Genomic DNA, 27,413 nt, shown 5'->3' on the forward strand with positions numbered 1-27,413 from the left:
ACCAGGAATAAAATAAAGACTACACGGTATAGAATGAAAACTGACTTCAAGACTTCAAGTTCAACACTTTATTTTGTGTTTGCTTCTTCAAATAGCAAAGTGAATAATCTCACTTTTGTTTTAAAATTATTTATATAAATAACATTTTAACAAATCACAATAAATGTTGCTATTTACAAAGTCACGGGAATATTCAGTCCTATTCCAACAATAAATAAGAGTAAATTCAAAGTCTAAGTACATCTAATTAATAGAAACAAAACTATGAAAAGCAATCAGGGTGCACCACATCAAGTTTTGTAAAAGTGTTTCAAAACACATATAAGGTTTCAACTGTTTCATAATGGAAATAATGCAATAATTACAAAACACTGGGGAAACTATCTACAAATGTGCACTCCCAATTAAAAGGGAAAACAGATATATAAGGTGCCTAAATTGCACTGTGCAAAAGAGGTGTCTACTGTATATAGCCACCCATCCACTGAAAATAAGCTGCCAGGACAATATGTCCCGTGTCACATATTAATGCTGAGCCACTATTAACAAGAAAAAGAATCCTTTAAACAGCAATGAATTCAAGTTACCAGGTTTGAAGCAAAAACAAAGTCAGATTAGGGGTTACCCAGAAGGCCCCCCAGACTTCTGACTAACTATGAATGTGAGCGAAAAGCAAGTCCATCATATCGGGCACACATGAGGCCCGGGCCACGTCTATCGCTGTCTGGCCGCTTCTGTTGGCGTGCTTCAGGTCAGACCGCGGTGCCAAGAACTCCACAACATCCCGGTGGCCTTCCCGGATGGCAATGTGGATAGGCAGGGCGCCGCTCTGGTCCGGGAGGTTTACCGACGCACCGTACTCCACCAGAACCTGCAGAGTGTCCGGGAATCCGGTTCGGGCCGCATCGTGGACAGGCGCTATCCCGTGTTTGTCCTGGACGTTGGGGTCTGCTCCCTTCTCCAATAGCAAACCGGCGACCTTGGAGTTCCCCATCATCATCACCTGCAGGAGATAGCGGAGGAGATAGCGGAGGAGAGCGCACATTCAATTCAACAAGTTGAGACTAGATTCTCTCAAATACAGTTTCATGTCACGGATCTCCACAGAGATCACAATTGCATGTTTAAGTTGGACCCTGAATGTCACCTACAAGTAAATGTGTGAAGTGAGCCCTGCTGAAGAATGAAATGAATAAATACAGGAACTATGTTAATAAGAATATAGAATACTTTAATGATATTACAGCCATCTTTATACAATCAGTTGTCACTTTATTGTAAATTGAATGTCTTTGGGGTTTGGACTGTTGCTTCTAGGTCTGGGAAACTGTATGTATGATTCTCTCTATTTCTGACATTTTATAAACTAAACTTTTCAAAAGTTCATCAAGAGACTAAATGATAAGAGGAAACCGTTGTTAACCACCGCCTTACTCTTGAGTGTCCTCTCATTATAACAGGTAGACAGCACCACAAATACAGCCTCTAAAAGACCACGGAAAGCAACACCAAAACTGAACATATAACCTTCATGAAGGTAGAATTTACAACAAGGCTGTTTTATTAGAATGCCATTAGTTTAAAGAGTACTAAATAAATTGACTACTAAGTGTATATCATATTTCTAGCAAGTCAAAACATCACATATTCCCCATTTTGCTGGAGTTTATCTGGTTTCTAGGCAATCTCAGGTACTGGGATTTGGCTGACTAATATATATATATATATATATATATATATATATATATATATATATATATATATATATATATTCTAAAATAATACACGGTGTTATAACATATTCATAACAGGTAAAAAACCATCCAAGGCAGCCATATGTATTATGTCACGATGACAGGAGATGAGTCAACCAACGAACCACTTGATCTTAGTTATTGCTACAGAACATGTATTTATGGAGTTAATAACGTTACCTCCGTAAATATGAAACCGGTCTCGACATTGCTGGGGTTTAGGTACTCACCTGTAGCGCAGTCCTGCCGAACTCATTGAGAGTATCGGGGTGCACTCTGCATTCCTCCAGGATCCTCTGCACCTCGCTCGTATTCCCTTTGGCTGCTGCCGACGTCAAAGCTTTACCGGCATCCATCTGACTCAGGACCATTATAGTCTCTCTTTCGGCCTGGTCGGTGGGAGATGTACAACAGTTAGACCTAATGTCAGCCAAGGGCTCCTCATGTTGGCAATGAATGTGTAATAATGTAGAGGTATCGTAACGTTAAGTCGGGATTCAGGAAGGCATCGCTAGCTAGCTACTACAGCATCCGGGCTAACGTAAGCTTCAGTTGACGCCATGTTATCCGACTACGCTAGCATAATGTTACATCAGCTCGTTTTACAAACCGTGCCTTTTAACACCAGAGCTCTGTGAAAACATTAGCTTCAACGGGAGAGAGAGACAAGTCACCTCTACTGAATCACACAAACAATTAGCATCCAGGCTAACCGCTAACACTTAAAAAAAGAGAAACTATGGAGCTTTTAGGCATAACGTTACCTCGTTCGGTTCTTTAATATCCACAACGTCGCAATGCTCTTCAATCCCGCTGTTTCTTAAGACCGGTAGTTTTTAAATAAAATCCAAACTGGGAAAGTTTATCAACATTAGAAAATACATTTGCGCGCTGAGATCTACACAGCGGTGTCTCCCGACTACAATTTACAAACATTGGAGAGAACACACGCTGACCAATCATAGCTCGCCGAGAGGGTGTTGCTCTTCCATATATGGTATAAGAGGCAGGGCTACAACTCTGTTACTACACTATCACTGTGGTAACAGCAGCAGTCGACCAATCAGAAGACGTAGCGAAGAAAGCGGGCGATTTGTATACGTTGATGTCTTCAAAGGGCAGTTCATTCAGATTTCTGACCTGAGGTTGTACTTCTCCAGAGGCAAATGTGGAAAAAAAAGGCGCGTGTAAGTTTTTAATTTTAGGCGGATTTTCGTGACTGATTGCACAATGTATGACTACGGTATGGGGACAAAATCAGTCCATATATGGCGTGGCAAACTAGTGAGAAAAACAAAAGGAGAACAACTATAATACAAAGGTCACAAATGACAAATTGTTTAAAGGAATAATTTCATTAAGCATTTAAATAATCTGCAGTTATCCTACAATATAAACATTAAAATCAAGTTGCACACAGATTTCATAAAACAAGATTGCTGGCATTAAATATAGTAGGTGAAATTTCAAGACATTCTTTCAGTCTAGTGGTCAGTATTGATGTTCCTCTGGAGGTCCTGGTGAGATACAGCAGGCTTTACACATTGCTCCTCAGCTGGTAGTCTAAATACAAAGAACAAATGTAAAGAGGAATTATAAAAGGGAAATATGATTCAATATTCACATCCATGTGTATCTGACCACTTGCTCAAATAGTATAGTACGTTCTGAAAACAGTAAGTTGTATTGAGGTCTAATAGAAAAATATGAATGAAGGGTACCTCCACTCTGTGTAATGTACCGGACCCACGGTAAAGCCTGGTAACCACTTTTCTCAATGATCTTCATATATCGCACCTGGTGAAAGAGAGTGAGGGAGACACAATCGTGTTGAGGCAAGACACATTAATGTGCACCGGGAATTCAAATTAGAACTAGTTTTCCAGTCTGAGCACACAATATCAGCTTTAACAGGACCGGACTTGACTATGCACAGGCTGTAAACGCCCCTATGCAAAGCTGTGATCTTCTCAGGTGACTGAGTTTTATAATTGTACAAATTGATATATAAACAAGATACATCATGCTCCGACAGGCTCCAGATCCAGTATAAATGTCTTCTGCTCACGGGTGGACTTGACTCATACTACCACAGGCTAAATTTTGGGATTGTTTGACACCAGAGAGACTCGGTACAAATACACACACACACACACCTGTATTCCTGAGACTGTGAAGTATGGGATCTCAAATTTGACGGTAATGGGAGGTTTGCCCTCAAGCTCATTGTTCTCCACACTCGGCAGACCAAAATGAGCTCTCATTAGAAACTCTTTGCCTCCCTGGATGGATGGATGGATGGATGGATGGATGGATGGATGGATGGATGGATGGATGGATGGACACACAGAGGAATGGATTAGACAGACATGCAGAGAGATGGACAGACAAGAAGACAGACAAAGAGTTAAATACAAAACAAGTTCCAATCTTTGATCAGAACATCAGCTGCAATAATACCTTAAAGAAAGTAATACAACTTGAAGTCAAAGCCTTTGCATATAAAAAAGGTACATAAGGAGTTGATTTCTTACAGGGAAAGACTTGATGGTCCACACCACCATGTTCTTCTCGGGCACATATTTGGCGTTGCCGGTGCTGGTTTTGAACTTGGGTGAGTCGGCATCACTGGGGACGGGGACCCTCACCTCCACATTATTTGCCACGGACTGTTTTTTAAATTGCCCCTTTGCCTAAAAATACAACACAACGGTTACTGTAAAAGCTAGTTGATGGAGAATCTTTGCTTCAATTCTTTTGTGCAGTTCTCTTAACGGTTTCTAAAGAACACATCTCAAGTGACACAAGTATATTTCACAGTACATTTCCAATACTGTCGGTCAGTACCTTAACCATGATCTCCACTCTACTGTGAGAGAATTTCTCGATGACTGATTCAATCCATATCAGAGGCTTCACCTGGAAGAGATGGGGTGTCATTAAATAAGCATTCAAAACAACGTAAAAAGGCTTTTCTAGTGTATATATATATATATATATATATATATATGTTAATTTAAATCATATGTTAACATGCATAGTACTATAACACTAAATAAGGCTTTCGGAACTGCAACACTTGACTAATTATTTCTGCACAATGAACAAATCATGTATATCCATCTATCGCCATTTCTAACCGGTAGAATATGACACTAGCAATACCAGCAATTACTGTACTCCGACCGTCTACACATACATGTATTTACAGGGCTTAAAGCGCGTATCAAATGTAATGTGTGAGCCGTAAATATGTGCCAAATATTAACGTTTTAGCCAGATAACAAGGTGCTGAATTGGACTAACGTGGGTGTTGATGCGGTACGACATGAGTTCAGACTCCCCGTCCGGAGGAATGAAGGAGATTGTTCGATCACTATCAAAGCGCGAGAGACGGACACACTGGTGGAACTTCACGTCCTCCATCACCACCGTCTTTCCCTTGTCACCTGAACACACAACGGTACAGTCAGTGGTATTTATTTAAATCATAACAAGATGGTTGAGCTAGATAACTGGGGCAACAGTGTACGTACGTCCAGTGAGAGCGAAGAGCACTCGGTCGTTGAGGCCCAGCCGCAGCTCTGGCATCCCAGAGAGCATCGTTTTCAGCTTGATGCTGCCCACGATGTCGCTGCTCATCACACTGCCGTTGGCATTCACCTGAACAAACAATACACAGTGGTGAATTAATGAGAACACTTTGTTTAAATTAAACACACAATCTGATTTATTAATAATAATAATAATAATAATAATAATAATAATAATAATAATACACGTTATTTGTATAGCACCTTTCATACAAGAAATGCAGCACAATAAATAGACTAAACATAAAATAACATGTGAAATTAGAAAAATGATGGAGAAATAAAACACTTGCTATAACAAGATAAAAATAATGATGAAATAGAATACATAACATAAGATGGGAAATAAAACCCACTGAATAATAATGATAATATGAAAATTAGTACCCATATTTGCAGCACCCACATACACATGAATAAACACTGCAGCAACATCAAAAGGTGTCTATTATTTTCACCACATCATTGGTGTAGATTTGAGTTTTTTGTGCGACGGACACTCATAAAGTATCTCGCTTCGAGTGCACTCTCTACCACTCGGCGCCGAGGTCTCTATGGCTATAAGTAAACACGACAGAACCTACTTTTCCCGACTTACTGAGTCAATAAAATCAGTTTGCACAGCGTCACTAAGAGCATGAATTGATATCATCGTCGCCCTGTACTGTGACATGAAGAAGCCACTGCAGTACCTCCACTACTACCACTCCTAGAGGTACTTAAATAAGAAGCAGCAAATGGATTAGGTGTACCAAAAGCATAAAAAAATACAGAAAGTTCATGCACTACTTGCTCCATTATGACGCATAAAGCAAAACAAAATTAGCTTGAACCAAGTAAAAGTGATGTGAGCGGCACACGTGATACAAATTTTCACACAAATAAAAAGAATTAGCCCGACGTCCGGTCTTACCAGTACGTTGATGGACTCGATGACATCAATAAAGACCTCGTTCTTCTTGTATTTGATACCCTCTGACCTCCAGGAGACGGCGTTGGTGACGGTGGTCGGCACCTTGGATTTCCCCACCTCGAGCTTGGCGCCTTGCTGAGTGATGTATCTGCGAGGAATGTGAAGAGAAGATGCTGTGATTCAGCTACACTCTCTCCATCGATACTCTGGATATTTATGCACGCCTGCGCATGACGTGTGCATCTCGCGGAGCCTCACTCCTGTAGGATCTTGCTGTCGGTAGTCTGAGGGAATCCAAAGTCCATCAGCTCGTCCAGCAGCTCGTAGACGACCACAAAATTATCCTGAATGCTCTCCTCCTCCAGCTCTTTGAAGTACTCGGTGAACACCTGAACAATACACACAGCACATAAACAGCCTCATCTGTGGTTTTACTGTGGATTATCACCATCGACACCGCCTCGTCACGCAAACATTTCAATTATAAGTCACATAGAGGGGCGTGACTCACCTCGACTAGTTTGTATAGAAACGAGTACACAAGGGAGGCGTTGGAGTTCTTGTTTGTCGTGGACACCACTGTGCAGACATCAGGTCAAGGAGTATTCTACACAGTTAAGATCATCGCTATTGTTCACTTCCTGACATTTAAAATTGACGGATCTAATTCAACAATCTGTGACGTTATTATTATCGCTATTTCTTCACGACTCTCAGTAACTAGTAGATGGCAGCCACATCAGAGGATACGGTACAGGTTGCTGTGTTTGATCCACATGAAGTGGACGTTGCCGTGTGACAGTACCGGGCAGAGAAGTCCTTCCTCTTCGTGTTGCATGAGTAAAGGCAGGAAGTGGTCGATCTCCGCCATGTCCACGTCGCCTTTGTAGTTGCGACAAATCAACACCTGGGGGGGGGGGGTTAAGAGTTACAGAGAAGACAGCTTTTGTGACGGGACTTTAAAAACAGAAAAAAAAATGCTCAGATTCCGAGAGAAATTACAAGAAATAATGTTGCAGATCTTGAAGTAACATTTTGTCACAGTACATTATGCAACCTGTGAGACGTGCGACCTGATGTTGGACGGCTGCTGATGGATCAATATTTAACTTGTGGAGAAAAATAAACAATCGCAATATTAGTGGGTTTGACTCTTCTCACGAGTACACTGACGAGGTGATTCTAGGTATTAGGAATCATCTCATAATGATTTGATTGCCAACTCATCACCAGAACTGATCAGTTGATTATCATGTGGACTTTGATAAATAAAAAATCCTAATAATTTTCAAACAAAAACACCAAACAGTTTCTAGTAATTGCGTCTGTTGTCACGATTTGCAGCTTTTCCTTCTCTATTGTGATAGTGAATAGAATATATATATTTTTTCAGTATAAAGTTGTTCTACAGACCCTCGGGTGTGGATGTGGATGATACAGATGCAAAACGGGTCAAACCTGTCACCTGCTTAAGATACAACTACCTGAAGTTATAGCATCCTGCAGCTCACTTAGAACAAGTCATATTTAATGTCACACGTGTGTGTTGAACAATCAACACACCCTTTTTAATCACACACCTGAAACCACATGCATCCGTTTTCTCAGTAACACTAACTTGTGTGTCAGGTTACATCCCGTGTCTGGAAACAAAGGGCTGTTTGTGCCATGCACTGTGACAACAACAAGAAAAGGATGGTGACACAAATGCCACCACTGAAGGCTACAGGTGCTGCAACACAAATGGTCACTTTCACTGAAGTCCTTCGAGGCTGCAGCGTGTATTTCCACTGACATGTATCCGGAAGTAAAGCGGAAAAGGCCGATGAATGAGTGTGTCGCAGGCCCTTTATTAATGTTTAACGAGGCAAGCGCCGTTAATGTTTAACAGTTAAAAACGGTAACGAAACAGCCCGTAGTAGCAGTAAATTCGGTGGTTTATAACTTGAGTCGCCGAAAGTACGCACCAATCAGCGTCTACAATCAGCTCGGGCATTAATCTTACCTTCCCCTTCAGATCCAGCACAAATACAGCGGAGGAAGACATCGTGTTTTCTACCCACAGGTGAACGCGCGAGACTACAAAAGCACACAAACTCCGATTAAAGTTCAACTCGAGTCTTCACTGCTTTGACGCTCGTTTTGCCATGAAAAACTACAGACATTCATCAGCCTGAGGTGATCATGGACTCCTCCGTTTCTTTTTCCTGAGGGTGTCGCGACGTCATTACATGCAGGTGAAACATTCACCTGAGCGGAGCGGAGGGGAGGGGAGGGGAGGTGTGTGTGTGCTGCTCAACCTATCCGCTAGAGGGCGCCCCAGGCGCACAAATCATAGCAGGGACAAAAAAAGTGTGTGCTGACTCCTATTTGATTCATGTTAATTAACTGATGTGTCTGGTTGAAAGAGTACTCAGTTCAACCCCCAAATCAAAACTAAATATGTTTTCCTCTTACCTGGTGTGCTATTTATCAGTCTAGATTGTTTTGGTGTGAGTTGCCAAGTTTAGGAGATTTCGGCCTTCTCTTCAATCTAATGGGACTATATGGCACCCAGTTGCCCATCACTGGATAAAACCGTATATATATATATATATATATATATATATATATATATATATATATATATATATATATATATATATATATATATATATTGTATTGTATTGTAAATTACCTGGACATTTTTCAGATCTTTTATTATTTATAATTTATTAATTATTAATAATGTATTAATAATTTATCACTAATTGAGCACAGTTAAAAAAACAAAAACTCATCTGCCACCACAGACACAAGAGTGTCGGGCTTGACTGGATCCCGTCACACCACTAGAGACTTCCTTAGTTGGTTTATCCACATGGTCTATCGTGAAATAAGACAATCCAAATTGATAGAAAAGGGGGAAATTAAAAAAACAGGCAGCAATATTGTTTTATTTTTCAGCACTTCATTAACTCATTATTACTTATTCCCTCTTTAATAATGTGCCTCCCCTTTGTGCAAAGACCTAGAAGAAATACATATAAAACAGCAGCACATATGGGGTACACTTCCTTCTTTAGGCCATTATGTGTTTTATCACATGTGAAAGGTGCACTACCTTCATCTGAGAGTGACTGACCTGCAGCCTCAGGCCTCAGGGTTGCAGAAGCACTTACTGACCACATGCTCGGCATATTTCTGAAGCCATAAACCTTGTTCTACAAGATCTCCATGTATTACCAGCCACTGGGCCTCTCTGCGTGGCGTTATGCCCCGGATCCCATCCTCCGACCATACCCCTCGGTCCGCTTCTTATCAGGAAGGCCGTGACTCCGAATAACACACCACAACAGAGGCGTGTGAATGTGTGTCTCTGAGGGCCAGATGGAGATCAGTCTTTTCCAATATCCCACTCCTTTTGTCCATATAGGTTTGGTTCTCCTTATCTGCACTCTGAGCTGTAAAAGAGATAGCTACACCTTTAACATGTTGCGTTCACACAGGAAATGAGCTGCAGTAAGGCTATCATAAAGACCTTTCTAAAGCAACATTCAAAACTGACTCTGTGCTGCGGGAGACCAGTCGCTCTGTTTGACACAGTTTATAAAAAGACAAGACATTTTACCCACTTCCCAATTTGTCAGCATTGTATATCTTTTTTTCCAGTTGAGGTTCGTATCTACAAATATTTAGGATTTTAAATGTCGATCTCACATCGGCCCAAATCAATCTGCAGTTAAGAGAAGAGCTTTCTTAATGTAAACATCACCGTTATTCCCCTCAGCTTCAACCACATGTATGTTTAACCCCCCCTCACTGGCTCATGTGATCTGGATTATAGGGGATCCCTCTATGGTGGCTGAGGTCCAACACAGACATATGCAAACACAAAATTAAAAAACAACAACAAATGTGACTTTTCTTTTCTTTCTTGCTGCATCTCCAACTGAATTACACTGTCTTTGACGCACTTTAAACAGGAGGTTTCCCTTATACTGTTTCCTTCCTGTAAACACATGACTTCAATATTATTCTAACCCTCATCCCTTTGGAATTCAAGCTAGCTCAGGGCATGAGCATTAGCCGGCAATCAGTACGGTTTCGGTCTTTAAATGTACTACTGCACCGAGCACAGGTGGGCTGAAACGCAGAGGAGATGGAATGATAAAAAGTTGATTGCCTCATAAAGATTGGCAACTTTTTTTCGACTGCTTGATTGTTTCAATAATTTTTAAGCAAAAATGACAAACACACTTTGGTTCCAGGTTTTCAAATTTCTTGATACTTCAAGAAAATGATCTGCATATTTAACTAACAATGAAAAATAATTGTTAGTTGCAGCCCTACACGTCAGTGTCAATTCCACAGGAAAACATTTGATGCTCCACAGTTATTCCAAGAGGATTATTACAGTGAATAAAAAATGGAGGCCGAGCGGTATATTCTTTCAGAGGGGGGAAAACCTCTATTCATGCTCATAAGGGTGACCTCATGGACTCAGATGAGGTGAACTGGGTTTCTTAAAACATTAGAACACAAAGATGACCTTAAATCCATCACAGATTGGTGCCATGGGAAAGACAGCACTGTACTCTGTAACCTCTGGTTAGTCTCCTGAGAACCACCTAAGTGCTCTTCTGTTTAAAGTGGAGCGATACCGTCGGGCTCAGAGCGGTTGAGCTCAGCATGGCGGCTCCGATTGAAAGAGATATTAGTGAGATTTCCTGTGATATGAACCCACGACGACGGCTTTTCGAGTGCTAGTTTTGGAATTGATGCTGGATACCCAGCAGAGCTGCTCGTGACATTCAGGGATACAGCAGGTCATCCTCAGCTTGATATTCTACAGTACAAGTATCAGTTGCATCCTCCTGCCGGAGATGCTGTGGTTCAGCTGGTTCGGCCCTCGGGTTGTCAGGCAGGGGCCAGACAGGCTGCTGTTGTTGTTACCTTATCCTTCAGGACGGTTGGAGCCCTGTTTAGCAACCTGACAGGGGAATATCCATCCTCCACCCCCCCCCCCTCCACCTACACCTTCCGCTGTCAATTTTGTGAGGACACTCCCCTTCGCCTACGTGTCGGTGGTGTGAGATGCAGCTCCACCCTTCGGCTTGCCAGATGGCCAATCGGGTGACAGCATATGCAAATAGTGTGGTGAGTCGTGGATATGGATGACGGAGAGCATAGCAGGGGACAGGTGTCATTTGTCCCCTGAGCCTCAGGTGTATCTGCTTATTGCCTCACAGGCCTGCAGGCTAATTTGTTCTGAATAGAAAACTGTCAACAATGATGCTGCGTGTTGCTATCGAAACATAAGCATCAGATGCAATTGGCCCAATTAACTGTTGAAATTAGCATTTTAACAAGAATGTCAAAACACAGTCAAAAGTAAAGCGAATGCGCAGAACTACAGACACCATTTGGCCTTCAACAGGTGTGATGCCAGCGGGCGTGGCGTCCTTTACGCTGGAATGTGGATCCCAGGTCCTGAAAGACGACATACCAAAGTGAAACAAGCCGTCACTGACGGCAAACCCAGCCCTCTCTCTGTCACACACACACACACACACAATGCGAGGGCCTAAAATCGTTTTCATTCATTTCTTTTCTACCTCTACACCATTGTTATGCAAAACCCCGAGAGCCTCACGAGAGATTTTGAATTCAAAGATATTCAAACTGTCGGTGTAAAATACTTTCTCCCTTCCTCTGCAGTCACCTCAGCTGCTTTCTTGTAACTTTAAAGAAAGGATGCTTTTATTCTGTAAACTCTGGTCTATGGTTGCATTGCTAAAACATTAGAAAGAAACTCTATTCATGTCCATTGTTTGAGTATTGTAATTGATTTTGAACATATTTGAACAAGTCCTTTACATTCAGTCATCAGATCAGAACTTATAGAAAAAATAATAGAAGATGTGTATCTTGACCTCTGGCATCACAATCCTGTTCCTCGACAGTCTCTGGGTCACCCAAACCTCAACATACACGGTTTCTATCTTTATCATTACTCAACAGCTTTTTGCATTGACTCTTTGTTGCTGGTTTCACCTTCCCTTTCTGTTAGGACGGCTGTATCTTACCAGCTGCTACCGACGCCACACCACTGCTTCCTCAGTGACCACCCTCACCGCTCTCTGATGCACTGTAGCGGGCTGAGCACTGCTGTCATTCTAGAGAGAGGAACCATTATTAAACATGAATTATGGAGGATGTATATTAGATTACTGAGAGGATGTTTGCTGGTTGTTTGCTTTTATCAGTGTGTCATGCCATCCTGGACTATTCAAACAGTAGCCGTGTAGCTCTCTTTCTTACACGACTTGTGTTGAATTCTACACAAGTGGTTCATTTCTCTTTATTCAATGGGGAAACATGGTTAACAAAAAAATGCGACTGAAGGTGGAAATTCCAGTGAGGTGTTATGAAAACAGAGATGTAAAGAAAACTGGTCATGACATCTTTTCCAAACCCAAAGCCAGATCAGTTTTAGTCATTTAAAATGACCAGAATGTCGTAGTAATCTGCATAAATACAGTAGCCGTCCTAGCTCTAGTGATGACAGTAGGATAGTGAGAGTTTAATCATTGTAAGAGATTTAAAAGCAAAGACGCTGTGGATGCTGCTAAAACCATCGAGTGAAACCAGCAGATGATTAAAATGAGAGGAAACACATTTGTTTATGTCATCCCAGTCACGAGAACATCAAATCCCCCGTCAAAGGCAGAGAGTCTAATGGCGATACGTCTAAGCACTCATCCGCTCTGCGTTTGTATTGTGTTGTAGATGGAGCGCAATGGCAGCGTTTCAAGGACAACACACAGGTTTCATGGACATCAACTGTACCAGGGATAATCAGCTTTGTCAGCGGAGAGCTCTGCAAGACATTCAGTACCGAGATCAGTTTATATCTTGTGTCCTCATATATGTAATCTAATCATCAGGCCTGGATCGGATGAGAAGGCTTTCTCTCATATGTCCCAGTACAGTTCAGTCATAATAAAACCAACCCTCATTAAAGAGAAAGACAGATTTTTAAAGAGTTTTTTTTTCTTTATTTAGAAAAAGACCAACACTACCAAAAATGAACAAAGCAATGTGCATTAACAAAACGGATGTTGTCCATACATACATCTTGCTGCCTTTGCACACTACTTTCAGTATGTGCTTTAAATTCACAGTGAAAACAAAAAGTCATAGAAACAGAAAAGCTGAATAAATTATGTTATTTATCACTGAAAAACAAACAAACGCGTAAAGGGACAAATAGAGTTTCTTAAGCATTTCTGAGTAAGTTGCAGCACTACGCTGCAGTAGTGACTCGTACAGGATGTCACTCACACACACACACACACACACACACATAACTGAGCAGCTGACCAGAGTTTTGATTGAACATAAGTTAGGTTAACCGCTGTACAGTGTAATGGTTATACTGGCTTAGCTGGAACCAAAACATCACACGGCGTGTGTGCTTAACATAGAGTATTACTGTATTTACAGTCAGACGACTACATTCAAAAACCTTCTCTCAAGTTTTTCCATAAATAAATAAAAGAATCTCTGACATATTTACAACATCTCTTGATTACAATTTACAAATGTGAAAAGGCAACACCAGAGTGAACTGAAGATAGTTTTACACAATATTTACAGGAACTATTTACAGTGCTATGATAAGGTTTTTACTTGACTATCGTCATTGACTTCAGAAAACTCAGCAGCTCTTCCACTTACAATGTAAACCAACTGTGACTCTCCACACTCTTGAAGATGGGTCACAAAAGAAAAAAACAGCACGAGAGTACTTATTTAAATGGGGCTTACATTGATGGGTAATACAGACAAAAGCCTCTGGTATTAAAGACAACTAAATGTGCAACCCTTTACCCAGGAGAAGAGAAGGCCGCCACAGCGTGTGGCTAAAGCACTATCGCATTAACTGCCACAGAAATTGGTTTGGGAGGTAGTGAGGTCAGTAAGGCATTTATGCACGTCCCATTAGCTTTGCTGAATTACCAGAGTGTGGATGGAAGGCACATGAATATAGAGACAGAATAAGTCAGGCTTTTCAAGTTAAACTTGTCGAACGTGTGTGAGGTGCGTTTGATCGATGTACTGAGGTGGCAAAGTAAGACAACTTTCAGATAGCTTCAAAAGAGTCAAGGCTCCGGGACTAAGAACATCATCTTCTGAAAGCAAGCAGTAACATCCTTCATTTTTAAGTTATTTTGTGGTCTGACTAAATAGCTTCCTGCTGCTCTGCTGCATTTAGTCATAGTAAAGTTTTAAAGATCTTTTCTTTTTCTTTTTTTCTACTTTTCTTTCTGTATTTTCTTCAGATTTGGACGGCACAGTGCTGAGGTCAGAAACATAAGCCACAAAATGAGCTCATGGGGAGGGGAGGGGGTTAAGCAGAAGCAGTAAAAAAAATGGCCTCTGTTGCTTGGTGTTTGCATCAGAAAAACTAAATCACTTTAAATGCAGCTAGTGTCTTCTTCATCTCTGGGTCATCATGCAACATCCATGTCGTCCATGCGCAGCATTTGCCTCTGCAACAAAAGAAAGTCAAAATAACTATGTTGTTTTACAGCTTTAATTATTCCGTCTATTTTTAGAGACTATATTTAATGAACAATAAAGTGACTTGGTATCAAAGTGAAGATACCTGAGGATAGACGTAGCCCTCAGAGCTGTTCCTGCAGATTTGCATCTCATCCTCCGTGGTTTTCTGGTACACTGGATTATCAAAGTGGATGGTGTTGGTGTTCCTCTGACGCCAGTGTCTCCATAGCATCATTGCTCCAAAGACCAGCAGGGACATGACCACTGCAGAGCAAAACAAGATTTGAAGGTCACTAAGGCTGGTTGTGAGTAGTGAAAATGAAGTGCAGATTTCAGCCCTTTTAGGGCTGCATGTGTGGCTGAGTATTCAACAGACAGCCACAAGGAGATGAAATATGGAACTTACATATTGGCAATATGACGTAGAGAGCAACCGGGGGGGATGAAGTGGCTTCTTCGGGCAAGGCTGCCAATCGGTTACCTGAAAAAGCAGAAAATACAATATAACCGTTTTCCTTATATAATTCTCTAAAGTTAGATCAATACCACTCTTTACGTGTTAAGTTGTAGAGCTTTAGAGGCTCTGAGAGGCTGACTTTGTTCACAGACTTTATCCTGTTTCCAGTCTTTATGCTAAGCTAAGCTAACTGGTTGTTGGCTATGACCTAATATTTACTGTGCAGACATGAGAGTGGCATCGATCTTCTCATGTGAATCTCAGCAAGAAAGCGAATAGGTGTATTTCCCCTAATGTTGAAACATTCGTTAAACGTCATAATGCGTTATGGAAAGCACAGTGAAACGTTCACGTTTACTGATCACTCCACTGGCCCCAGAAAGGTAACGCTTCTGATGCATGCTGGGAAGTGTCTGTCAGGAGACCAAATACAAACTGCAGTTTGAAATAATTGTGCAAGGTATATCAAACTGCAGGTAACCATAGCAACAATACTTATGCTGCATGGTACCGGTTAACTCACTGGTGAAACTATTAATTATGGGCTATCTGGCCAAAAACACAAAATCTTTAAATAGGACTCGTTGAGGCTGTACTCAGGCACAGCGATGCTTTGAGCTAAATGCTAGGGTCAGCATGCTAACATGTTCACAATGCTAACAAATAACATTTATCCTGCGGCTAACACTTTAAACTCAGCTTGCCTTTTTTTCCCATTGCCATGTGGCCATAGAATAAGGGCAATGACGTACTCTGATGGGAATTTTCTAGACAGATATTTTGTAATCACTTCATCAGACACAATCCAGAACCCCTTCCTGTACCTTGAGCAGTCGCGGCAGGCTGCTGTGTGCTTTGCTGGCCAGACGAGGTAGTTGTGGCTTCTTTGGTGGTAGTTGTAGTTGTAGAAGTGGTGACAGCCGGCCTGGGTGTTGCAGCAGGCTCGGTGGGAGCTTTGGGCGGCAGCGCTGCACCAGTTTTGCTTTCGGCAGGAGGGGCAACTGAGGCTGCTGGGAGTAAGTAAGCAAATAAATATAAGAGTTACCGTCATGATTTAATGTTACATTTCACTATATTTGTAGTGCCGTGTGCAAGGGCACGCCTACCTGTCACACATGTCCTCATGTCGGGTCCCATGGTCATGTGGTCAGGACAGGCGCAGGTGTATTTAGGAGAGTGCTGGTTGATCTGCGGGGCAGGGAGGCACAGGAACTCACATCCTCCATTCTCACTGCTACTCTCCCTGCACAGGTTTGTACCTACAAGAGAGACGGGTGGATCAAAGAAGCATTGGAAATCATTATATGGCCTCAACAGTTTGTTTGTTACGATAGGTGTCCGGTCGAGTGATGTCTGTACCGTTTTGCTGCTTGAGGTTGTGGTACAGCACGATGTCCTCTGGCTGGTTCAGGTCCATCGCCAGCTGAGTGATGTCCTTCCCGGTCAGGCGGCTGGCACTGAAAACAGCACTGTTGGTCATGTCTGTCCAAAACACTTTGTCCTGTTCAAAAGAGAAATGCACCTCGAGTATTACAGTTTGACAACATTATTTTGTTTCATTAAAAATGCATCATTTGCTTAAGTTTCCTTAAACACAACCGGATTAATGAATTAGCGCCACTGATCTCAATTTAAAAAGGGAATAAAGTACACAGTCAGCTCTAGCTTTATACTTCTCAACCATTTCAGCTGGATAAAGTTCACCATGCATGAACCGGATTACTTTCTCATGAATGCATCGACTTCATCACTTACCTCAAAGACAGTCAAAGAGAGAGGGTGCGGCAGCTTTTCCTTGCCGGAAATGAGATTGTGTCGTGTCCCTCCGTTCACATCAACGCTGGACAGAGTGTGCAACTTGGAGTCCAGCCAGTACAGACGCTGGTTGACCATGTCTGTCCAGAGGGAGCAGGAAACACACAAGGACATGTTCAAGATATTCGACTAGTCAATATAACTGTGTGCTCATTATACAGTCTGAAGTTATTGGTTTCCATTTAGTGCTTCCATGACGTTCTGCTTACCGAGGGTGATGCCATTGGGCCACATGATGTTATCTGTTACCAAGGCCACGCGATCCGCTCCATTCAACCCGCTCTTCTCTATCTTGGCCTCCTCTCCCCAGTCTGTCCAGTACATAAAGCTATAGAGGACAAGAAATAATTAGAAATAAGACATCGCAACTAAAAGCTCCAGTTGAACCCAAACTTAAACAACAAATAAAAAGAATTTCAGCAATTTCACAAATCTGAAACCTTCACTTACTTATTCACAGGGTCGACTGTGATGGCTCTTGGCTTCTCCAGGTTTTTTGTGATCAGGGTCTTCCTCTTGCTGCCGTCTGTCGTCGCCACAGAGATGGTCTTCAAAACGCTGTCGGTCCAGTAGATGTTGCCATGGATCCAATCCACCGCAATGCCTTCTGGGGCCTCAATGCCGCTGCCAATCACCACAGAGTGGTAAGAGGAGTTACCAGCCACGTCTAATTTGGAGCTGTCGGGAGGCATACACGGGTGGGGAGTTTTACTTCAGAGCGAGATATCGCTTTCAAATCAAATGCAATACAGAGTTATAGATACAGGCTTTTCTGGTGCAGCACTCCTTGATACAGAAACAGAAACAGATAAAGTTCAAATCTACAGTAAGGTTTTTAACCTGTAGATTTTCTTCAGAGACAGGTCGGACCAGAAGATCATCTTGTTCGGCATGTCCATGTCTAGAGCAACCGCGTTCTTCAGCTCGGGGATCAGACGGACGTACTCGCTGCGGTCCGCCGTCATCTTCCTCACGTCGTGTCTATTGGTGAAGTACAGTGTGGGTACGGTGCCTGGAGGACACGGGAAGAGGAGTTAAGAAAACGTTTTAAATTTAGCTCTAAAAATCGATAGGCCATGAAGACGACAGCTACTCCTGAGAGGAAGTTCTGGGTGAGGAGAGGTTTTCGGTCATTACCTGATTCGGCCCTGCACGTCTTGCTCCTGGGGTCGATCTTGTAGCCCTCTTCACAATCACACTTGTGGCTGCCGGGCAGGTTGATGCAGATCTGAGTGCAAGTGTCCGCCTCAGCACATTCATCAATGTCTGCAGGTGGAGGAAGAGAAGGTCAAGGTGCAAATTGAAAGATAGCAGTTTGCAAATAAAGCCAAGTTTAATACAGATATATGTCGTGCATCTAAAGCTGGTCACAGCCGACCTCTAAAATAGATAACATTTGAAATGTCAGACTCCCGTCCTCTCACCTTCACAGGTTTTCATGTCCGTCTTCAGCCTGTATCCAGCAGGGCAGGAGCATTTGTAGCTGATCTTCAGGTCGTTGCAGGCATGGGAGCATCCACCGTTTCCAGTCAAACACTCGTCTCTGTCTGTGGAGACGCAGATACACAGAGCTTACTCAGTATTCCTGACAACCATTTTCCTAATGGTAGCTCAAATACACGGTGAACTCACTCATTCAAACCACAAACTATCTAGGCCACTCAGCAGAGTCTGCTAGGCGAGCCGGTCCAATCCTATTTTCCAGGCTGTGATGTGGTTTCACTTTTTTTAATTTCTACGAGCAGCAACGGAGCCGGAGCTCTGGAGCTATTCCCAAAATGTTCTGCACTTCCTGGTCTGATGATTTTTGGCTGGTAAAATAAGACTTGACTTACCGCACTGTGTGATCGGTTCATCGGACCAGTCCCTGCAGTCTTTCCGCTTGTCGCACACTTTGTCCATGCTGATACACTCCCCGCTGCGACACTTGAACTTCGTGGGGCCTTCGCACACATTTTCTGTGGAAAAGAACGGGAGTGTGAATACAGCTGTAATCTAATGGCATGAGACTGCTCTGCAAAGACATTACCACTTTTCTACGGGTCCTAAAATATTAGCGTCTGTATACAGTTAAGTGCGCAGTTGAGACAATCACCTATTTGGCAGCCATTCTCATCACTGAGGTCCTTGCAGTCGGACACTTTGTCACATTGGCGGATGCCATGGATACAATCACCGTCGTTACACTGGAATTCATCTGGGCGACAAGTGGGACGACCTGGAGAAGAAGAGAAATGGAGGAAAACAAGAAAGAGAGAATGAAATGAGACATGGGAAAAATAATTAGATGACATCGAATGGAGGAGAAAATCCTCGCAGACATGGTTTGTTGTGGATCTTGTGTCAATATTGACGATACTGAGCAGGTGGCTATGAACGGCGACAGTATTATGTATGCACAAACATGACTAGGCTTTATCCGTCAGGCTCAGTTTCCTATTAAGGTTAAAGCTAAATATGATTTGGAGAATGTTTATCAGAGGAACATAGGTTTGCAGAAGGGAAGATGGATGGACATTTTAAAAAGCTGTAACACTCCAAGAAAGCCAACTCACTGCAGTTGACCTCGTCCGATTTATCCTGGCAGTCAAAGCTTCCGTCACACTTCCAGCTGCCGTCAATACACTCCCCGTTTGCACACTGGAAGTCTTTGGCGCCGCAGCGCACCGGCGTCTTGTCCGGCTGCCGTCCCACACAGTTTTGCGGCCACTCGTCCGACCCGTCGGCACAGTCCTTGTCTCCATCGCAGCGCCACAGGGCCGGCACGCACACCGAGTTGTTGCACTGGAAGGACCGAGGGCCGCAGCTGGGTTTGGGGCAGGAGGCCTCATCGGAGTTGTCTGAACAGTCATTGTCGCCGTCGCAAATGAAGATGGTGGATACGCACTGGCCGTTGGTGCAGCGAAACTCGTCAGCGCTGCATTGTTTGGCCGCTATGGTGAGGCAGAAGAGGGAGAAGAGGAGTTCATGTGATGTTTTAGGCTAGAAATGGATCAGATGTGAAATTTACACCGAAAGCAACACAACATGGATATATTTATTGGTGTAAAAAACGTATATTTGTTTCCAAATACCACATTTCCAAATATCATCTGGACATCAGAATTGTTTTGTTGTTTGTTGCTGCAATAAGTGAAATAACTTACACTCCAATCTGCAGACACGGGACACATTTTAGTCACCACCTGATTCCATTCATAAAAATGCTATTTCTTTATTAAATATTTATTTCAATTTCCTATCTCCTCCCTTATCTTATCTGCAAGAACAGGAAGTCACTTCTTTTCACAATTCTGAGTTGTTTTTCTCTATTAAGTTGATATTGTTTGTGATGTTTGAATATTCTTTCTACGACATCCGAAGCATTGATACAGCTGCAAACAGCTCATTCTTTAATGTACAGATTAAGTGGGGTAATGTCCACCTCTGCAGTCAATGACGTCACTCTCCCTCTGTGTGTGTTGATATCAGAGCGTCTCCATTCTTTGTTTACATGGCCGGGCCAGCCGCACATGCATTTAAGTGCATGTTAGTGCGTGTGAGCGTGCCACACTGGCTAGCTGATGGCGGCCGCTCTGCACTGCGGAGGGCATCGCAGCGGAAGAGCCGCTCCCACCCATCAGTTTCCCCTCACCCTTCAGGACAACACTGTTAGCTATTGCTGTTGTTTGGACAGTTAGCGCTGTTAGTCCCGTTAGCTGAGAGCCGCTGGCTCAGTCGTCGCCACGTTGAGGGCCTTGCGGAGGCCCCAGACACGCTCTGAATTTCGAATGTAGCAAAAAGTGTGAAATAATTCTACATGAAACTTACTGCAGTTGTTCTCGTCAGCTCCGTTGATGCATTCAGCTCTGCCGTCACAGTGCCAGGCTCCCGGTATACACTGGTTGGTGGGAGCGCCGCAGTTGAAATCTGACGGCGGACATGTTTTGGTTGCTGAGGACAGAAACAGGAAGTGTGGTTGAATACGATCTCATGTTTTAAAGAGATCAGGCCTGCGATGCAGCTCCAGTATAAAACTGAACGATCATTTTCTTATGGAAACTATTGTTGTGCTGTGTTGCTGCATTGACATGTTTCTGCTTCACTGATTTTATGTTATGAGCAGAAGATAATAGTTCTGTGCTTTACTTCTTTCATATTTTGCATTCATTTGTGTAACACTTAGTTGATTAATCCATCAGTAAATTGACTGAATATAAAATGCAATTAAATCAATTCATTATTTTCTTATTTTTTTAAGCACAATTCCAACATTTGCTGGTTCCAGCTTCTCAATTGTGCAGATTTGATGCTTTTCTTCGCCATATATATGATAGAACATTGAAAACCTTTGTTTTTTGCTGGTCATATAATACACACACTTAAAGGACGTCACTTTGGGCCTTTTTTTATACTATCATAATCAAAACATGTGATTAAGAAAATCAATGGCAGATTATTGGTAAAGTGTAGTGACAATAATTCCTAGTTGTAACCCTATTTCTCTTAATTTTCTGAACAGATCAAAGTCAAAGATCAAATAACTCACCACAGGTTGCAGGAAGTTCATCAGTCCCATCACCACAGTCGTCGTGTCCATCACAAATCCACTTTTGGGTGATGCACCTCCCATTTCCACACGTCAGCTGAGTGGAGCTGCATATATAGGCTGCATCTGTGAGTGAAAAAAAGAATTCATGATGACAAACTACTGACATTATCAGCATTTACTGCTCAATTTACACGTTGCTGCTCGTGAGTAGCTTGTAGAAAAATAAGCTTGTGTCAACACAAAACAAACTGGTATCATTGTGAAGTTAATAATTCACTGAAAATTACACACGGGACAAAAAAAAAAAACTACTATTGAAGGCCACCGACGTTCAGATAACTGTGAAAGCCACACCTTTTCCTCTTTGCTTAACTCAGAGGAGATTTCCCAATTACGATAACAACACTGTGTGGTTCGCTGACTCATGTCAGAACAAGATATGAAGTAATACGGCTTCCATGTCACGTTCACGGACAGACCAGGCCCTTCCTTTGGGGGAGCACATAGTCGTCCTGTCTTTCTTTATTCCCCCATTACACACACATGCAGTCATATCCACAAACCAATTCAACTTTAATGTCGAAAAGTGAAAGGAAATGAAGTAAAGTCCATATCGTATAAAATTAAATAAAGATGTCAAAATTAGACTGAGTGAGGAAAAAAATATTAAATGGAGGAAAAGTATTCATTAGATTAAATGTGCTTTATTTGATGTTGCTGCTCTGGTAGGAATCTCCACTCATCACTCATTTGCATCTTTCACCAGCAGGTGTACTTTGATGAAAAGCAGCTTCAACCCAGCCACACACCTCTGCTACTCGTTGCTTTGACACATTTCTGGTGAGGAACAGGACTCGCACGCCTCTTTTTGTCATTTAAGTGGCGACGTCTTGGCTTCCCTGCATGCTTGAGGTTTGAAAGTTTGAAGAGGTACGACCGCCAACATTGACCCCGGTTTATTTGGGGCTCAGAGGCTTTGGCCCGAGACGATCACACCTCAACAAAACCGCCAGTGAAAGCGAAGAGAGCGTCGACATCCAGGCACTTGTGAAACCAACGAAGGAAGTGCACGCTCAAGTGACTTTCATCACCTCTGCACTGCCAGTCTCTCCTGTGACCTGGAGGCCGGGGACATGACAGGCTTTCGCTTTAAGACAATAGCATGGGAGGAGTCGAACAATCACACCACCTGCTGCTGATTGGTACATTCCTCATAACAGCATCACCACGGTGACCCACAGACAGAGGCGGAGTCTTTAAACACAAGGAAGACTCAACTTGAGTGTGTCAATATATGATGACATATAAAAAAAAAGGGACAGTACAGGTCTGATGGGTTACGACAGAATGGTCGTTCGGGAAATTGTAAAACAGGGAGAGGATGCTTTCTCAATCCTGGGTTTACTACCAAAAGTCACAGCCCTCCTGCTTTGAAAATGCAAAAAAACAGAAGTGAGGATTCCTCTGAATCTGCTTGTTTGGGAACATTGAGTCGATTCGGGGTTTCACTGATTAGTGGAAAAACTTTGGCTGATCTTGAGAGGCTCTTCCTGTGTACCCCATACGCTCACGCCTTCAGGGAAACCACGAAAACACACATGGGGGGGGGGGGGGGGGGGGGCCAGGCGTGGATTCCAGGAATAGAGTTTTCCAAAGCACGCTCCAGCTGTTCCTGAAGATATGCGGTGACTCTAAGTACAACGAAAAAAGAGGCAACTCTCGCTCACTTTCCCTTCCTGAGAAGCGTTCATTCATTCCAGTCGCAGAGGAGGAAGCGGGTCAAACGCTGACCTCCAAACTCCCGACCTCGTCTCTGAGGCCCGCGTTTTGATTTTTCACCCGCTAATTGTCCCTACAGCTTCCACATATGGGTCAAGAATAATGTTCAGCAAGAGGTTTCCTTTCATTCTTTACAGGAAGTCCTTTCTGTGGTGAAAAGGTCCGCTTCACAGTTTTTAAATCATCAATATTTATTTAAGATCTACTTCAAATTCGACCACTTTTAATGTGTTGTTGAGCATATTTTTGGTACTTCAGGTAAACAGTATGCCAAGCAGAGTGCATCAATTGCTTCCGCAGAGAAACTGCATCTTTCAGATGCTATTTATACCCACAGTGTGAACCTGACAACCAGCAAACCGCTCATAACACCACCATGTAAGGCCATTCGAGTACAACCACACACACACACACCAGACTGCTACGATTCACTCCAAAATGTATGGAAACTCATACTTGTTTGACAGCAGAAACTGGTGGAATGAATGGCATATACTCAGAAGAGGTTAGACAAGTCGTCGTCATCACAACGCTGCATGACAACAATCCCCTTTTGTGACTACATGTGACTTTGTCCTCTAAACAATGCATTCCTGTCTTTTTATGGCACATGCATGTAATACAAACACACACGCCAAAAACCCTCACAAAGAGGTGTGTTTATTGACTCAGACATACACCCAGCAGTTAATAGATAACCATGATGCATGTGCCCCAGGCGAAAGCCACTTCTGCTTTCAATAGCCTAGTGTAGCTGTACTTCATTAAAACAGATTCACAGAGGCTTCTGGGTAGTAAATTAATAATGCTGTGCAGTAATGTGGCTGAATTTAGTTGGGTTCCCATACGCCAACAACCCATCTGATCATCTTAGTTAAAAGACTGTACAGTTAGTGCTGTACTTGATAATGAGGTCATCGTCTGTAGACGTATTGGAACTGCTGCACATTTCCAGTGCAGCATTCGCTTGATGTCAGGGTTTTACCCCTGCAGACCTCTAATTGTACAGCGTGCTGCAGAGGTTTTTCTAAATGATTGATAGGTGAAAGTGTTGTCCCTGTGAGTCACTGCAGTCTAAAAGTTTGGTCTCCTCTGTGGAAAAAAAAAGAAAAAAAAAACTGTGGCTTTTTAAAAAAACTCTTCCTAACTGCAGCGCACGGCTATGCCTCATTTCAGGAGAATGTTAAACACAAAGAGAATACATTAAACAAACCAGGGCTCCAACCTTACCCAAAGAGAAGGAAACACGTGAATATTTCCCTCTAACATCCTAACACACATTAGTGCCATGAACTAAAAGAAGAAAGTAACTTTTAACAGTTTTAATCTGAAAAGCTCATGGGGCAGAGTTGAGATTATCGGGGGATTACTATCTGGCAGAACGGGGTTGAAGCCAAGTTCATTTTCGGCATATTTTTTGGCTTTAAGGGGCCTTAGGTTACCTCCTTCCCCAATTGTGTTATTTCCATGAAAATAAATGGCATATTGAAATAATCCATTTGTGGCCAAACTGAATGGTGATGACGTGGGACTAAAATTAAGGATAATTTTAACATGTTTTAGTGCATGTAAAGTAAGTATCAATACTTTATATGTGGCCTATAACTCATCACTTCTTGATGTGCGTCACATGTTGTAGCCCATAATAAACTATGTTTATCTCAGAGAAGCCAAAACAAGCATCTTTTTTTCCTCTTACTTTCTTCAACAGGCTTGATTCGGCTTGTTTTCATACGGCCTGTTATCTCCCTCTTTCTCCTTTTACTTCTTCCAGTAAAGAGCCATGCACAAATGCAGATTTTCCAGCATCCTAGTTCCTCCAGCTCGCAGCAAAGAGGATGGTGTTTTAAGCTGCGCCCGTTCTCGTTGACAACCGCCTGTTTCCGCGTTTGTTCCGCCCAACTGAAACCTGAACCGGGCCGGTAACACGGACGGGTTTGATTGGCTGTTCGGAACAACAAACCAATCACAGCGCGGTGTGTAAATTCATTCATATAACTCCGAAATAGTAGAGCACACTGTATTTCTTATTAATGTATGACCCATGTCCTTAATGGAGATATCACAGTTATTGAATTTGAAGTAAAATTCTGAATGAACCAAATGTTTCTCATCTCAAAGTAATTCCTCACTCACCGGCCATATTCGCCGCAGAAGCTCATGGAAACATTTACATTCGTAACAGGCCGATGTAAACAATCCCAATACCACAAGATGCCATGAAAATATTTTTCGTGACGCATAAAATATTGATTTGTGGAATATGCTTGATAGTTATAAGTGTAACCGCAATAAATACGCTTCGCCAACTTCGACACACCGGTGCGTCACTCTAGAAACATCGCCAGGAAATCACATTTCTTACCTGCTTGAGGCGAAACATGAACCAGCATCAGCAGGCACCAACATGAGGACAGCCCGACGAGTCCCCTCCACACCCCCAACATGTCCAGTCCTCCTCGTTTGTCCTTATTTGACCGCTAAAGCAGAGGAACGATGAGCGCAGCGATGAAGAGCTCACAGCAGGACCTGTGCGTAAAACAAAAAAGCTCTGGGTCAGACGGAGAGGGCAGACTGCAGAGTGAGAGAGGCTGTGCGTAAAAAGACGAGCGCCAGCAAAATGTTGTGAGGTCCGAGTCACATCCAACGATTATCTATGAGGCTGACAGGAGGGCGGGGCTAAAGTAGTGGTGTGATGTTTGAAAGTGGACCTGAGCACCGCCGGGGGGAGGAGCCAAAGTATGCTGTATCACTGTGTGGTGTGCGTGTGTGTGTGTGTGTGTGTGTGTGTGTGTGTGTGTGTGTCCTCCTTCCATCCCCTCCATCCTATCTCTTCTTCCCAAACCAGTGTGTCTTCCTGTGTGTGTGTGTGTGTGTGTGTGTGTGTGTGTGTGTGTGTGTGTGTGTGTAAAGTGTAGAATGAATGAAAGGAAGTGGAGAAATTGGCAGACAGAATTTTAAAAAGGCAGCTCCCATCTTACTGACCCGTTGGTGATGAGACAGCAGTCTCCAGAAGACGCAGCAGCGTCGGGCCGTCACAGCAGAAACTAAGATTCATCAAACCACAGTCACACCCTTCAGTCGGGACCACTGTGATAATTTAACATTAGAAAAGCGAGAAGAAAGACACCCTGTGTTTATATGAAACCATACGTGAGCATGTGCTCACACATGGGAAGGTTTGTGGGTGGTACTAAAGGGTGATAGATACTGTAGCTTTGTTTTCCACAGAGATGTCATGGAGGCAAATGGCTCCCAGCAGCGGCCAGACTCTCTCTTCCCCACAACTAGTTTAGTTTTCCCATGTGCTCAAATTGGCACTGAAAAATATCTGTATTTTGTGTGTAAATTCTAAATATTCGTCACAACACATCATTTTATGTTTTCTTATCCTCACAGGAGGATAACGTTATTCCATGTATCGTTATTGTCACTATCAATATCAAAAGTAGCAGGTTTCACCATCACACACATCAGAAACAATGCAAAGATGCAAGAGGAAGGTTTCCAGCTTTCAAGTGACAATGTGTTACAGACACATTGGCATTTGGATAAAAGATAAGTTCACAATTTTGTCACAACATTCAGGTCCCCATATGCCATGGAGTCAGTTTTTGCATGCTGCAAGATCCTTTCTTAATGTGCATTTAATATAAGTACAGTTAGTGCATGTGGACAGAATCCAGTCCTCGTTTTGTGTAAAACTATATTCCAAAGTTGATCTGAAGCTAAATAGTTAACCAAAGTCAAGTGTGTGATCTTCCAAAGTTAGTTTTTTAATCCAAATAAGGACTTTATTTTGCCCCCCATCACTTACGTACATTACAAGTGCATAATGAAGACATCTTTCATCAGCCGATATGAACAGGAGAAGTGGATCCGAACAATCAAAAATGGTTTCGGTGTACATACCCTCATGTGGGCATTGTTTTCAGACAGACTTGTAAAACATTGTGAATCAACCTTTTAAAGGTAAAACCAAGTGCAGCACATACATCTGCATATCTTAATGAAGATCACA

At 42.6% G+C, this 27,413-nt stretch overlaps 3 protein-coding genes across 4 annotated transcripts; all 3 read right to left on the reverse strand.

Annotated features, from left to right (window-relative positions):
• Positions 1-171: 171 nt before the first annotated feature.
• cdkn2d (cyclin-dependent kinase inhibitor 2D (p19, inhibits CDK4)) lies at positions 172-2,667 on the reverse strand. The gene is made up of 3 exons (XM_079159843.1): positions 2,519-2,667; positions 1,985-2,143; positions 172-1,003 (listed from the first exon to the last, which is right to left on the reverse strand). The coding sequence occupies exons 2-3, from the start codon at positions 2,123-2,125 to the stop codon at positions 650-652; spliced, it is 495 nt and encodes a 164-aa protein (XP_079015969.1). The 5' UTR covers positions 2,126-2,143; positions 2,519-2,667; the 3' UTR covers positions 172-649.
• Positions 2,668-2,710: 43 nt separating this feature from the next.
• On the reverse strand, positions 2,711-8,476 carry ap1m2 (adaptor related protein complex 1 subunit mu 2). The gene is made up of 12 exons (XM_079159841.1): positions 8,266-8,476; positions 7,011-7,167; positions 6,772-6,839; positions 6,519-6,649; positions 6,261-6,408; positions 5,291-5,417; positions 5,061-5,203; positions 4,602-4,673; positions 4,289-4,447; positions 3,911-4,036; positions 3,476-3,551; positions 2,711-3,317 (listed from the first exon to the last, which is right to left on the reverse strand). Exons 1-12 carry the CDS (start codon positions 8,305-8,307, stop codon positions 3,292-3,294), a joined length of 1,275 nt encoding a protein of 424 aa, XP_079015967.1. The 5' UTR covers positions 8,308-8,476; the 3' UTR covers positions 2,711-3,291.
• A 4,817-nt stretch (positions 8,477-13,293) lies between these two features.
• Positions 13,294-25,940, reverse strand: LOC306695602 (low-density lipoprotein receptor-like). 2 transcript variants are annotated; one of them, XM_079158891.1, is made up of 18 exons: positions 25,758-25,940; positions 21,611-21,736; positions 20,893-21,015; positions 19,638-20,015; positions 19,178-19,300; positions 18,918-19,040; positions 18,507-18,629; positions 18,220-18,348; positions 17,923-18,094; positions 17,533-17,760; positions 17,292-17,410; positions 17,023-17,162; positions 16,627-16,768; positions 16,374-16,526; positions 16,092-16,274; positions 15,217-15,291; positions 14,914-15,074; positions 13,294-14,797 (listed from the first exon to the last, which is right to left on the reverse strand). In XM_079158891.1, the coding sequence occupies exons 1-18, from the start codon at positions 25,837-25,839 to the stop codon at positions 14,759-14,761; spliced, it is 2,619 nt and encodes an 872-aa protein (XP_079015017.1). In that variant the 5' UTR covers positions 25,840-25,940; the 3' UTR covers positions 13,294-14,758. The 2 variants fall into 2 exon arrangements, with proteins under 2 accessions (XP_079015017.1, XP_079015016.1); XM_079158890.1 differs by having other exon boundaries at positions 16,092-16,277.
• Between the last annotated feature and the right edge of the window lie 1,473 nt (positions 25,941-27,413).

Source organism: Pholis gunnellus, assembly GCF_910591455.1.
Source record: "Pholis gunnellus genome assembly, chromosome: 5".
NCBI classification, from domain to species: Eukaryota; Metazoa; Chordata; class Actinopteri; order Perciformes; family Pholidae; genus Pholis; species Pholis gunnellus.